At 42.5% G+C, this 15119-nt stretch overlaps 1 protein-coding gene across 2 annotated transcripts; it reads left to right on the top strand.

Moving 5' to 3' along the window:
- Positions 1-369: 369 nt before the first annotated feature.
- ints13 (integrator complex subunit 13) lies at positions 370-14812 on the top strand. Of its 2 annotated transcripts, none has more exons than XM_047389088.1 (17): positions 370-756; positions 1006-1254; positions 1495-1569; positions 1683-1885; positions 2427-2507; positions 2623-2713; positions 4267-4395; positions 6104-6188; positions 6830-6922; positions 11098-11187; positions 11272-11450; positions 11524-11688; positions 13402-13556; positions 13741-13971; positions 14055-14185; positions 14383-14518; positions 14609-14812. In XM_047389088.1, the coding sequence occupies exons 2-17, from the start codon at positions 1030-1032 to the stop codon at positions 14643-14645; spliced, it is 2106 nt and encodes a 701-aa protein (XP_047245044.1). In that variant the 5' UTR covers positions 370-756; positions 1006-1029; the 3' UTR covers positions 14646-14812. The 2 variants fall into 2 exon arrangements, with proteins under 2 accessions (XP_047245044.1, XP_047245045.1); XM_047389089.1 differs by lacking the exon at positions 370-756 and adding an exon at positions 785-906.
- Positions 14813-15119: the final 307 nt, after the last annotated feature.

Below are 15119 nucleotides of genomic sequence, written 5' to 3'. Positions count from 1 at the left end.
ATTTTGGGGGGTTTATTTCCATCCCCACTGTCAAAATGCGAGATTTCTTTCTTCTTGTCAGTGGTTTTAACCAGTTCTATATTTAATGCCTGAAATAATAAATATCTACAGTAAATTCACTTTGTACCTTTGTGTTTGCACATTTAAATGGGTCATAAATAGACTGAAAACTCTAGCGAAATGGAATTGGGAAAAGTTCAAATATTTTTTACTCTATAATTGGAGGGTGGAATCCTATAAATATGTCATAGATACAAACAAACCAGGTAGCAAAAATTAGCTCCAGTTCACACAGTTCATTCACTTTATCATATTTATTTCCCAGTTTAAGTGGACATCGCATCGATCGGAAACAGGAACATCAACGAGGGGAATCAAAAGAGCGACGGAACAACCCTGAAACTGTTTCCGCTAATAACAAAGCTGCTAGGCCGAATGAACCTGAAGTGTATTTTTTGTTCTTATCTTTAGCAAGCATCTGAAAACCGACCACATGATAGTGGATTACTTAGAAAACCCACACATACGTATTTTACAGTTGACGTAAAGGGTAACTCATTGTGCTGCTTGTCGCTATAAAACAGTTCGCCTGGTGTTAGCTTGCAGGCTAACGCTGCGGTTGGTTTAGCACATCGGGTGACATTAGCTTGTTGTTAGCAGTTATAAACATGTCCTGAGACTGGCTGTCACCCAGGTCGAAAGTTATAACAATTTATAGAAACATCTGATTTCCAGACCAGACAGCGTTTTGACCAGGTGAGATAATTGGCCAGCAGGCCATGTTTTGCTTAGCCTATCAGTCACTAAGAGCAGGTGTGATTTGAATACGATAACTCCCGTTTTTTTATGTAAAGCCAGTGGAGAAATAAATTCGTGCTGTGAGTCTACAATTACCCGCAATCTCAGGTTAACACATTAAATGAGTTCCAGTAACTGCAAACTAAAGTAAAACTGACTTTGCTACATTTAGGATTTCATGTAACCGAGCTCTTTTGTGTTTTTCAGATTAACACACTGTAGTTCTCCAAAATGAAGATGTTTTCAGTGGCACACAAGACCGTCTTCGTGGTGGACCACTGTCCCTACATGTCCGAGTCCAGTCGTCAGCAGGTGGAGTGTGACGTGCTAACCAAGAGCCGAGCTCAAGGGGTTATTCCTCTGGCCCCCGTCTCCAAGTCCCTGTGGACCTGTGCCCTGGAGTGCTCTATGGAGTACTGCCGGATCCTCTTCGACGTTTACCCAAAGGACAAGCTGGTTGGATCCTTTCTGCTTTGCTTATATTTGTATTTAGATAAAGCAGCAATGTTGCATATTTCCCAGCAAACATTAACCTTACTGGAAGTCTAGGGATATCCAAACCTTCAGAAAACACTTAATAAAATTTAAAAGTCCATTCTTTTCTGCAGCAACAATTCACACTCCCTATAAAAAACCCTGTTTATGGAGTATGGTAAACTAAGTTTAATGAACTTGTATTATTTCTTTCATTTACAGGTGAATTACATCGTGAGTGATTCAGAGTTCCACATATTAAACAGCTGGAGGCGGGAAGATCAGAGCACTCATGAAGTAACCAGCTGCCTGTTATCAAAATGAATGGGCTATTTTAAAAACTGCTACATTTCCATTAAACTTAAGCGATCGCCTCCTTCTTACATGGAGCTTTTTCTCTGTAATTACAGCTAATGTCAGCTCTGGCAGCTGTCGGGCCACCAAATCCACGCGAGGACCCGGAGTGTTGCAGCATTTTGCACGGCCTGGTCGCTGCCGTGGAGGCTTTGTGCAAGATCACAGAGCTGCAGCATGAAAAGCGCACCGCTTTAATGGACACAGCCGAGAGAGTGGCCAACCGAGGTCGAATTATCTGCTTAACCAATGCTAAAAGGTAAAATAACACTAGACACTACTTAGGTTCTATATTACTTCCTTATGCAAGTGCACATTTAAATTGAGATGGACTTGAATAATTACCTGAATAACTAAGGTTTTGATAAGTATGAGTTTTGACTTTGGTGAAATTAATCTTCCAAATTGTGCTCACCCAGTGCAACATGTTTAAAAAAATGAAACAGTATGATTTTAAAGAGACTTGAAATGTTATTAAGAGATGCAAAACAAGATAATTAATTAGCCGAAGTTATGTAAATCAAATGTAAAGAAAGCAAAAGAAGAAAAAAAGAGAAGCAAAAATCCTCACTGTCGGACCAGTACCAAATATGAACACATAAAACATAACAATAAGCAGTCTCAAAATAACAAAAATGAGACATTAAAGACCCAGAATGAACGCTGACTGACATAAAATACAACAAAATGGGCAGCATGACAAATTAAATAATAACAAAAATGATCCAGAATTGCTACAGAGAGATTGAAGTTTGGTTTTGTTTTTGGTAATCTGTCCCTCACATCTGTTGTTCTGCCAGCGATACTCATGTGCGGATGTTGGAGGACTGCATCCAGGAAACAATTTCAGAACAAAACAAACTGGCAGCAGGCTCCGACAGGTCAGTAGCCAACATGCTCAGATGGCTTGATTTGGTTAAATTAGCTTATAATTATGGTTAAGTCAGTCTTATACCCAAATGTGATCCTAGTTTGTTTCATCTGTGTGGGTTTCAGGTTGATGGCCATCCAGCAGTGTGAGCTGGTTCTAATTCACATCTACCCACAGGGCGAGGACACGTTGGTGTCTGACCGGCCCAAAAAAGAGGTGGGTGAAACCCTGGGGCCCAAGTGTGGATATCACACACATGTACTGCCCATCTACAAATACACTGCTCAAAACAACACAATATAACTCCAAGTAAATCAAACTTCTGTGAAATCAAACTGTCCACTTAGGAAGCAACACTGATTGACAATCAATCTCTCATGCTGTTGTGCAAATGAAATAGACAACAGGGGGAAATCTTTGGCGATTAGCAAGACACACTCAATAAAGGAGTGGTTCTGCAGGTGGGGACCACAGACCACTTCTCAGTACCTAAGCTTTCTGGCTGATGTTTTGGTCACTTTTGAATGTTGGTGGTGCTTTCACACTCGTGGTAGCATGAGACGGACTCTACAACCCACACAAGTGGCTCAGGTAGTGCAGCTCATCCAGGATGGCACATCAATGTGAGCTGTGGCAAGAAGGTTTGCTGTGTCTGTCAGCGTAGTGTCCAGAGGCTGGAGGCGCTACCAGGAGACAGGCCAGTACACCAGGAGACGTGGTGGAGGCCGTAGGAGGGTAACAACCCAGCAGCAGGACCGCTACCTCCACCTTTGTGCAAGGAGGAACAGGAGGAGCACTGCCAGAGCCCTGCAAAATAACCTCCAGCAGGCCACAAATGTCCATGTGTCTGCACAAATGGTTAGAAACCAACTCCATGAGGATGGTATGAGGACCCGACGTCCACAAATGGGGGTTGTGCTCACAGCCCAACACCGTGCAGGACGCTTGGCATTTGCCAGAGAACACCAGGATTGACAAATTCACCACTGGCGCCCTGCACTCTTCACAGATGAAAGCAGGATCACACTGAGCACATGTGACAGACGTGACAGAGTCTGGAGACACCGTGGAGAGCGATCTGCTGTCTGCAACATCCTTCAGCATGACAGGTTTGGCAGTGGGTCAGTAATGGTGTGGGGTGGCATTTCTTTGGAGGGCAGCATGGCCCTCCACGTGCTCGCCAGAGGTAGCCTGACTGCCATTAGGTACCGAGATGAGACCCCTTGTGAGACCATATGCTGGTACGGTTGGCTCTGGGTTCCTCCTAATGCAGGACAATGCTAGACCTCATGTGGCTGGAGTGTGTCAGCAGTTCCTCCAAGATGAAGACATTGAAGCTATGGACTGGCCCGCCCGTTCCCCAGACCTGAATCCGATTGATCACATCTGGGACATCATGTCTCGCTCCATCCACCAACGTCACGTTGCTCCACAGACTGTCCAGGAGTTGGCGGATGCTTTAGTCCGGGTCTGGGAGGAGATCCCTCAGGATACCATCTGCCGTCTCATCAGGAGCATGTCCAGGCGTTGTAGGGAGGTCATACAGGCACGTGGAGGTCACACATAATACTGAGCCTCATTTTGACTTGTTTTAAGGACATTACATCAAAGTTGGATCAGACTGTAGTGTGTTTTCCACTTTAATTTTGTGTATGACTCCAAATCCAGGCCTCCATTGGTTAATACATTTATTTATTTGTTATTTGAGTGTTCCCTTTATTTTTTTGAGCAGTGTATATAACACTATGCTCTACCCATGCCTCCTTCAGATCTCCTCGCTGCTCTCCAGTGAAGTTCACAGTGTGCGTGCTGGGAGACACCTGGCTTCTAAACTCAACATTTTGGTCCAGCAGCACTTTGACTTGGCCTCTACCACCATAACAAACATCCCAATGAAGGTACAGACTTGCTTCTCCCTCCTTTTATGTGTAGTTTTATTCACCAACATCAACTTTGACACATTTTGTTCTTGCTACGCAAAAAAAAATGTTCAGATCACGGTGCTTGTTTATTTTCTCATTAAACTGCTTACATTTCTGTTACTTCCTCCTATCTAAAGCACATAATTTTTTCTTTTGCTTGCTGAATCGTCATAATAAATCTCTCCAGCTCCATCTTTTTGTTAATCCCATCTGCATGTTGATAAGACTGTGAACCTGCTGCTGGTTTCATGCTGTATTTTCTGTTTTGCTAGCCCACATTAAATGTTTGCGAACAGGTTAGTACTCTGATCTCACACACATCAAAGTAAGGCGTAGGGAAGAGTTCACAGCATGTAGCTCCGCTGTTAAAACTGTCATTTTGGTGCTGAGGCTCAAGTAGAGAAAAGGCAACGTTGGTCTGAAAATGTTTGCTGCCAAAGAGCGAGAATTTACCTAATTTCTGACATTTTCTAACTGATAAAAATCTAACAACAACCTAGATACTGTAACGTTTTTGTGTAAATGTGACCAGCATTGCCTCCTCTGAGTCACTTACTACCATCAGTGTGTATTCCCGAAAGGTTTTTCAATCCAACTCTGCTCTGTTTTCCCTTCCTTCAAGTTATGTTCCTCCAATGGAAAACTCGTTTCCATTCAGTCTGTCTATGTGCTTCCTTGTGTAGTCCGGTTAAGTCTAAACTTTATTTAGCCTTTAACTGTTAAATCTCCATGAGTGCTATCCCAATGTACAGTGCATTGTAAAAATATTCAACCTCTTGAAAGGTGTGGCATGCATTTGTATTAAGATCCCCCTTACTCTAATACCCCTGAATAAAATCCAGTGCAACCACTTGTCTTAAAAAGACACCTATCAAGGTAAGGATATAAAAAATATCCAAAAAAACCATGGAAGAAGGTGCTTTTTGACCTTTGTGCAAGCCAACTAGTGTGACAACTAGCAACTAGAACACACCATCTCCACAGTGAAACATAATGCTGGCAGCAGCATTCTGTGCATATACTTTTTTATGAGCAGGAATGAGTTGATGGGAAGATAAATGAGTCTTGGAAGAGATCCTATTTGAGACCACAGCTAAGGCTATAATAGAAAGTTTTAGATCGAATGATATTCATGAGCTAGAGTGGCCCAGTCAAAGTCCAGACCTAGTATCATTTGAATGGGCAAAATGTCAGCCTGTAGATGTGCAAAGCTGGTAGAGACATACCCCGAAAGACCCATGCTTGTAATTGTAGTCATGTATTGTTTTCCTGTCAGTTTACACTTATGCACTACATTGTGTTTGTCTATTACATAAAATTCCCCAAAACACATTAAAGATCGTGGTTGTAACGCAACAAATTGTAAAAAAAAGGTTTCAGATGTTTGAATACTTTTGCAAAGCTCTGTACATGGTTGTCAAATTTAAAGAAGTTTTGCCTTTTGGGATTGCAAAGCGTTAAAATCAGACTTGATCCCAAACATATGAAGTCGTTTTTGCTTTAAAACTGCACATCAGTCTCCTGAGCAATCCTTATTTTCCTTTTACTTCACCCATCCTTGTTTCTCCTATTAGAACATGAAATCAGCAAGCAGGGGTAATGTTTGCTTCTGCATATCTGTTCATGTTTGAGCTCCAGTTTTCCATGCTTACCTGTGTTTGTCGCTTTCCGTGTGAATGGACAGGAAGAGCAGCATGCCAACACATCTGCAAATTATGACGTCGAGCTGCTGCATCACAAAGACGCTCACATGGAGTTCTTTAAAAGCGGTGAGTCATATATACATGTTGGGACTGTGGGTTGTGATTAGTTGCTACATTGCTTCATCTTTCCTTTTAGAAAACCTGTTTTTTCAGTTATATACCTTCATAAATCTTTTCAGGAGACAAGATTATCCATAAAATTAAAGAAGTTTTTACTAATATTTTATATTATTCAAATATTTCTCCATTTTGAGCCTTTATAAAGGTGCAGGTTAATCAGGTTTTTTTCTGCACCACTCTAGCTTTCATACATTCAGAATAGCTGGAATTTAAGCTTTTTGAGAAATTTTGCCATAAAAAAAGTCTTATTTTCAAAACATCTTTAAATCAGCAGTAATAATTAATTGATAAATGTTGATTTGTCAGGCAACCGATTTTCTCTAATTTACGAAGCTCATTTTCCAACCCATTGTTACTCCTCAAGAATAGTTTTTGCTTATATTCACATTTAATTTACAATCTCTTGCAGTTGACAGTTTACCTTGTTTTGTGCAATTTATATTTCAATGTACATTTAAGTAATTAGCAGATAATTTCCATCTTTTTTACGTTTTGCATAGCACTGCCCTACTCGTTAAGCATGTTTGTTTGACCTATCGGATTCAAACGTGAACCGTCAGTTTACCTTTGGTGTCTGTATTCTGCAGGGGACTTGCATATGGCAGGCACGAGCACTCGGGAAAACGGAGTTAAAGAAACGATGACGCTGAAATGGTGCACACCACGGACAAACAGCATTGGTGGGCGCAATCAACACCAATTTATACCCATCAATTATAAATTCATTTTAAAGGTTTTAAACTCGTAGCACATTTATTTTCACCTTGTTGAGGTTACATTTTTAAATATATTTAGTTATCTGCCATAACCTTTTTATATAAGTGTGTCTTCATTTTATTATGAATGTTTTTTTTTTGATTTATAGACTTAGACTTATAGACTTGTTTAAAGATTGGTTCAAATCCCGGCCGGGGCATTTGCATGTTTTCCCCTTGCATGTGTGGGTTCTCTCTGGTCTACTCCCATAGTCCAAAAAACATGGCTGTTAGGTTAATTGGTCTCTTTAAAATTGCCCTTGGGTATGTGTGTGTGTGTGTGTGTATGGTTGTTTGTTTGTCCTGTGTGTCACTGTGTTGCCTTGTGGTAGACTGGTGACCTGTCCAGGGTGTACCCTGCCTCCCCCGTGACCCTGCAAGGACAAGTGGGTATAGACAATAGATGGACAAATGGATTTATTGAATGACAAAATCCCATGCCTAAAGAGAAATCTGTAAAAAAAAAAAAAATTTTATAAAACAACATAAACAAACAAAAAGCACTTTTTCTATCTGGTCTCAAACACTGTTAAGGTGAATGTTGCGCTGTGATCCTGTCCTGAAGGCAATTAAATGGATAACTAAACCGATCAGACAACAAAGGTTGGACAACAGATCAAATTATAATGCAGCAGACCAGTCCTTGGGTTGAAATTTTCAGAAAAAGGACCAAAGAGTTTAAATGCATTGCACCTGAAATACAGGTCCTTCTCAAAATATTAGCATATTATGATAAAGTTCATTATTTTCCATAATGTAATGATGAAAATTTAACATTCATATATTTTAGATTCATTGCACACTAACTGAAATATTTCAGGTCTTTTATTGTCTTAATACGGATGATTTTGGCATACAGCTCATGAAAACCCAAAATTCCTATCTCACAAAATTAGCATATCATTAAAAGGGTCTCTAAACGAGCTATGAACCTAATCATCTGAATCAACGAGTTAACTCTAAACACCTGCAAAAGATTCCTGAGGCCTTTAAAACTCCCAGCCTGGTTCATCACTCAAAACCCCAATCATGGGTAAGACTGCCGACCTGACTGCTGTCCAGAAGGCCACTATTGACACCCTCAAGCAAGAGGGTAAGACACAGAAAGAAATTTCTGAACGAATAGGCTGTTCCCAGAGTGCTGTATCAAGGCACCTCAGTGGGAAGTCTGTGGGAAGGAAAAAGTGTGGCAGAAAACGCTGCACAACGAGAAGAGGTGACCGGACCCTGAGGAAGATTGTGGAGAAGGGCCGATTCCAGACCTTGGGGGACCTGCGGAAGCAGTGGACTGAGTCTGGAGTAGAAACATCCAGAGCCATCGTGCACAGGCGTGTGCAGGAAATGGGCTACAGGTGCCGCATTCCCCAGGTCAAGCCACTTTTGAACCAGAAACAGCAGCAGAAGCGCCTGACCTGGGCTACAGAGAAGCAGCACTGGACTGTTGCTCAGTGGTCCAAAGTACTTTTTTCGGATGAAAGCAAATTCTGCATGTCATTCGGAAATCAAGGTGCCAGAGTCTGGAGGAAGACTGGGGAGAAGGAAATGCCAAAATGCCAGAAGTCCAGTGTCAAGTACCCACAGTCAGTGATGGTCTGGGGTGCCGTGTCAGCTGCTGGTGTTGGTCCACTGTGTTTTATCAAGGGCAGGGTCAATGCAGCTAGCTATCAGGAGATTTTGGAGCACTTCATGCTTCCATCTGCTGAAAAGCTTTATGGAGATGAAGATTTCATTTTTCAGCACGACCTGGCACCTGCTCACAGTGCCAAAACCACTGGTAAATGGTTTACTGACCATGGTATCACTGTGCTCAATTGGCCTGCCAACTCTCCTGACCTGAACCCCATAGAGAATCTGTGGGATATTGTGAAGAAAACGTTGAGAGACTCAAGACCCAACACTCTGGATGAGCTAAAGGCCGCTATCGAAGCATCCTGGGCCTCCATAAGACCTCAGCAGTGCCACAGGCTGATTGCCTCCATGCCACGCCGCATTGAAGCAGTCATTTCTGCCAAAGGATTCCCGACCAAGTATTGAGTGCATAACTGTACATGATTATTTGAAGGTTGACGTTTTTTGTATTAAAAACACTTTTCTTTTATTGGTCGGATGAAATATGCTAATTTTGTGAGATAGGAATTTTGGGTTTTCATGAGCTGTATGCCAAAATCATCCGTATTAAGACAATAAAAGACCTGAAATATTTCAGTTAGTGTGCAATGAATCTAAAATATATGAATGTTAAATTTTCATCATTACATTATGGAAAATAATTAACTTTATCACAATATGCTAATATTTTGAGAAGGACCTGTAAATTAGCCTACCAATGATATCCAAGCAGTGCATTGCAATTGCAATGCACTTCATCCTCCGGCACCTGGATTCCACAGGAACCTATGCCAGGATCCTGTTTGTGGATTTCAGCTCTGCCTTCAACACCATCGTCCCAGTTCTGCTACAGGAGAAGCTCTCCCAGCTGAGTGTGCCCGACTCCACCTGCAGGTGGATCACTGACTTCCTGTCTGACAGGAAGCAGCGTGTGAGGTTGGGGATGCACGTCTCTGACTCCCTGACCATCAGCACCGGTTCCCCCCAAGGCTGTGTTCTCTCTCCTCTGCTCTTCTCCCTGTACACCAACAGCTGCACCTCCAGTCACCAGTCTGTCAAGCTTCTGAAGTTTGCGGACGACACCACCCTGATCGGACTCATCTCTGATGGTGACGAGTCCGCGTACAGATGGGAGGTGGACCATCTGTTGGACTGGTGCAGCCAGAACAACCTTGAGCTCAACGCTCTAAAGACAGTGGAGATGGTTGTGGACTTCAGGCAGAACCCAGCACCACCTGCCCCCATCACCCTCTGTGTCTCCACAATTGACACTGTGGAATCTTTCCACTTCCTGGGAACCATCATCTCCCAGGATCTCAAGTGGGAGCCAAACATCAGCTCCCTCATCAAGAAAGCCCAGCAGAGGATGTTCTTCCTGCGGCAGCTGAAGAAATTCAACCTGCCAAAGACTATGATGGTGCACTTCTACACAGCCATCATTGAGTCCATCCTCACCTCCTCCATCACCATCTGGTACGCCGCTGCTACAGCCAAGGATAAGGGCAGGCTGCAGCGTGTCATTCAGTCTGCTGAGAAGGTGATTGGCTGCAGTCTACTGTCGCTCCAGGAACTGTACACCTCCAGGACCCTGAAGCGGGCAGGGAAGATTCTGGCTGATCCCTCCCACCCCGGTCACAGACTCTTTGAAACTCTCCCCTCTGGCAGGAGGCTGCGGTCCATCCGGACCAAAACCTCACGCCACAAGAACAGTTTTTTCCCATCTGCCACCAGCCTTGTTAACAAAGTCCGGAAACCACCCTGACACTCTCCCTTTCCCCCACACCCCCCCTTTTTTGCTGACAGGACACCTGTAACCTGTAACTTTATGCGTTACATTAACGCTCAGCTTGGACTCCTGCTTTACTTGCACAATGATCACCTGCACTGTTGTATTGCTCTGGCATCCTATACTGCTCTACATTTACTCTCACTCACTTAAAACTGTGCACATATATTTATATTATATTGTAGATATGTTTATACTGTTTAATTTGTACTGTATTGCACCAACTACGCCAAAACAAATTCCTTGTATTTCCAAAAACGTACTTGGCAATAAAGCTTTTCTGATTCTGATTCTGATATTGCCCACATTTATACTGAGACAACTATTGCGATTCGATACTGTGCAGTTCCAAACAGAACAAATGCATTTCTAGTTTGTCTTGATGTTTTTTGGCACAAGTGGCCTTTATTGACGGTTACCAGACGGGAAATGGGCAGAGAGAGAGAAGGGCAGAAGACATGCAGCAAAGGTCTCAAGGTCGGAAATCAAAGCTAGGAGAGCTGCGCCAACAACTAAAGCCTCTGTACATTGAGCTCCACACAACGCCCCCATGTCTTGTTAAATAATTTGAAGTAGCTATGATTTATGAATAAAATGATGTATAGTGTTTTGCTTCTTAGAATACAGAATTGCTCATATTAAGGGTTACTTGATGAGTGTAATAATCACAAACACCTTAATATTTTGTTTTTTCTGGCCTCCGCAGAACTGCATTACTGCACAGGAGCCTACCGCATCTCCCCAACGGACGTAAACAGTCGTCCCTCATCATGCCTGACAAACTTTCTTCTTAACGGTGAACTTTAGAAACCGTTTCATCACTTTTAATGACGTAGTTATAAACATTTAACATTTTTTGATAGTTTCCTTTTTTCCACAGGGAGATCAGTGTTACTGGAGCAGCCAAGAAAGTCTGGGTCTAAGGTCATCAGCCACATGCTCAGCAGCCATGGAGGCGAGATCTTCCTGCATGTTCTCAACAGCAACCGCTCCACCTTAGAGGACCCACCCTCCATCAGCGAGGGCTGCGGAGGGCGAGTGACGGACTACAGAATCACTGTGCGTTCAGCTCACTGCACCAGCGCTTAAATGTAAAGCAGGATTTAATCACAGCGTTACTTTGTCTTCTCAGGATTTTGGTGAATTTATGAGGGACAACCGGCTCACTCCTGTTGCAGAATCTTCTTTCGATCCTTCGGGGAAACTGCCAGTTGAAAGGGCCAAAGCTCAACTGGAACGTTACACCAGATACTGGCCAATGATCATCTCCCAGACCACTATCTTCAACATGCAAGCAGTGAGCACCATTGGGAAATCTCTGGGGGTTTATTATAAACCTATATACAGGTCCTTCTCAAAATATTAGCATATTGTGATAAAGTTCATTATTTTCCATAATGTCATGATGAAAATTTAACATTCATATATTTTAGATTCATTGCACACTAACTGAAATATTTCAGGTCTTTTATTGTCTTAATACGGATGATTTTGGCATACAGCTCATGAAAACCCAAAATTCTTATCTCACAAAATTAGCATATCATTAAAAGGGTCTCTAAACGAGCTATGAACCTAATCATCTGAATCAACGAGTTAACTCTAAACACCTGCAAAAGATTCCTGAGGCCTTTAAAACTCCCAGCCTGGTTCATCACTCAAAACCCCAATCATGGGTAAGACTGCCGACCTGACTGCTGTCCAGAAGGCCACTATTGACACCCTCAAGCAAGAGGGTAAGACACAGAAAGACATTTCTGAACCAATAGGCTGTTCCCAGAGTGCTGTATCAAGGCACCTCAGTGGGAAGTCTGTGGGAAGGAAAATGTGTGGCAGAAAACGCTGCACAACGAGAAGAGGTGACCGGACCCTGAGGAAGATTGTGAAGAAGGTCCGATTCCAGACCTTGGGGGACCTGCGGAAGCAGTGGACTGAGTCTGGAGTAGAAACATCCAGAGCCACCGTGCACAGGCGTGTGCAGGAAATGGGCTACAGGTGCCGCATTCCCCAGGTCAAGCCACTTTTGAACCAGAAACAGTGGCAGAAGCGCCTGACCTGGGCTACAGAGAAGCAGCACTGGACTGTTGCTCAGTGGTCCAAAGTACTTTTTTCGGATGAAAGCAAATTCTGCATGTCATTCGGAAATCAAGGTGCCAGAGTCTGGAGGAAGACTGGGGAGAAGGAAATGCCAGAAGTCCAGTGTCAAGTACCCGCAGTCAGTGATGGTCTGGGGTGCCGTGTCAGCTGCTGGTGTTGGTCCACTGTGTTTTATCAAGGGCAGGGTCAATGCAGCTAGCTATCAGGAGATTTTGGAGCACTTCATGCTTCCATCTGCTGAAAAGCTTTATGGAGATGAAGATTTCATTTTTCAGCACGACCTGGCACCTGCTCACAGTGCCAAAACCACTGGTAAATGGTTTACTGACCATGGTATCACTGTGCTCAATTGGCCTGCCAACTCTCCTGACCTGAACCCCATAGAGAATCTGTGGGATATTGTGAAGAGAACGTTGAGAGACTCAAGACCCAACACTCTGGATGAGCTAAAGGCCGCTATCGAAGCATCCTGGGCCTCCATAAGACCTCAGCAGTGCCACAGGCTGATTGCCTCCATGCCACGCTGCATTGAAGCAGTCATTTCTGCAAAAGGATTCCCGACCAAGTATTGAGTGCATAACTGTACATGATTATTTGAAGGTTGACGTTTTTTGTATTAAAAACACTTTTCTTTTATTGGTCGGATGAAATATGCTAATTTTGTGAGATAGGAATTTTGGGTTTTCATGAGCTGTATGCCAAAATCATCCGTATTAAGACAATAAAAGACCTGAAATATTTCAGTTAGTGTGGAATGAATCTAAAATATATGAATGTTAAATTTTCATCATTACATTATGGAAAATAATGAACTTTATCACAATATGCTAATATTTTGAGAAGGACCTGTACCTCAATCAGTGATGTTCAGCACTTGGAGACTTCTGTATGTGTTTCTGTTTATCCACTCTAGGTGGTCCCTCTGGCTAACTTGATAGTGAAAGAGGTTCTCACTGAGGAGGACGTTCTAACCTGCCAGAAAACCATCTACAACCTGGTCGACATGGAGAGGAAAAATGACCCGCTTCCAATTTCTACTGTCGGATCCAGAGGCAAAGGCCCCAAGAGGTATTTGGTCACAGAGGAGATCTCTTTAAAAGAAATTTGGCATTCTTCATCCGCAGTGCCTTCTAAAATGTGAAAAGCTTCCCAGATTTGCTGGAGAAGTGTCTGTGAACATCAGTTTTTAACACAAGTTCTCAACTGGATTTAGAGTAGGTTAGCAATAGATTTGAATTGCTGTAATCACCAGGGATGAGCAGTACCGGATCATGTGGAACGAGCTGGAGACGCTGGTGAAGACTCACGCCGGCGCCACAGACAGACACCAGCGAGTGCTGGACTGCATCGTCGCCTGCCGCAGCAAACCCCCCGAGGAGGAGGAGAGGAAGAAGAGAGGGAGGAAGAGGGAAGAGAGAGAGGACAGGACAGAGAAAAACAGCAGCAAAGAGACGGAAGATAAAAACTGGCAGGAATCTGAGAGGTCAATCTGATGGTTTCCTGTCTTCATGTGCAGCTTTTATTCGTCTTATCCTCTACTGATACTGATTTTCCACTCCCCTCCAGATTAAAGGGTTTGCTGGAGAAAGACGATCAGGAATCCGAAGTTATCAAAGATTCCCCAGACTCACCAGAGCCACTCAACAAGAAGCCTCGCCTGATTCCAGAGGACGTTCAGCCTCCAGAGAGAGCAAAAGGTTTCAGCCCTCACTGTCTGATCTCTTTTTCAAATAAAAATGGATTATTTAGAAACTTCCACTTTCATTTTATTTGCAAAGACAGACATCAACCAATGATTTTCAGTGTCTGTTCTGAACTAAGTTAAGAGTATCAAAGATTTTCATATAAAACAAAACGATCAACAAAACCTGATGGTTTTTTTTTCTCTCTGCAGGTCCTGCCACGCTCCTCAGCATGTGGACCAATCGCATCACTGTGGCCAATTCTAGGAAGCATCAGGAGTTTTTTGGTAGAGCGAGTTCAGTGAACAGCAAGTTTGAGCTATACCAGCAACTTAAAGAGGAGAATGGGTAGGTTTTAAAACAAATCCTTTTGTATTTCATTCCTTCACTTGCATCTGTCCTGTTCTTTCATGTATTCTTTTATTGTACTTTTTACAGGATGGATGCTCACGAAAATGGAAAAGCTACCAGATGATCTTCCAACTGATCAGTTACATTAGTGTCTCTGACAGTGACATTCTCTAATGTAGACATTAACTGAATTGGATAGCGAATTGTAACAGGAAATGTCTAATTTTTTTTACCCATCATTTTGTAGATATCTTTACATATTATATTAATAAAAGCTGTCTGTAGAAAACACCACTGTCTGCTTTTTACAATGTAAGAAACAATATTAACAGAATATTTTACCACACAACAATATATATTAAACATACAAATGATATAGTTTTGAGTTCATAATTTAATATTTGCTACTTTTAGCTTTAACTTTCTCTTAATACTATATAACAAGTTCATGTTCTTAAATAGTATTTTAAATGGTAAAATACTTGGTCCCTAAAACTTGCTTGAATGCTGTGGAACATTTTTGAGCAGCAGGGGGAGCAGTAGACCCAACATATCCCTCTGACTGGTAGACAAAGATACTAAATACAGATCTTTTTAT

The sequence above is a fragment of the Girardinichthys multiradiatus genome, chromosome 17 (assembly GCF_021462225.1).
Source record: "Girardinichthys multiradiatus isolate DD_20200921_A chromosome 17, DD_fGirMul_XY1, whole genome shotgun sequence".
Taxonomy (NCBI): domain Eukaryota; kingdom Metazoa; phylum Chordata; class Actinopteri; order Cyprinodontiformes; family Goodeidae; genus Girardinichthys; species Girardinichthys multiradiatus.
Note: the sequence above shows the minus strand (reverse complement) of the source record. Positions and strands in the feature narration are given on the sequence as shown.

What these genes read in the sequence shown, in the direction of transcription:
- ints13 (XM_047389088.1), top strand. Translation starts at nt 1,030, where the DNA reads ATGAAGATGTTTTCAGTGGCACACAAGACCGTCTTCGTGGTGGACCAC. An exon ending in TAACAAACATCCCAATGAAG is followed by an intron (nt 4,396 to 6,103) that starts GTACAGACTTGC and finishes GTGAATGGACAG; the next exon opens with GAAGAGCAGCATGCCAACAC. An exon ending in CATGGAGTTCTTTAAAAGCG is followed by an intron (nt 6,189 to 6,829) that starts GTGAGTCATATA and finishes TGTATTCTGCAG; the next exon opens with GGGACTTGCATATGGCAGGC.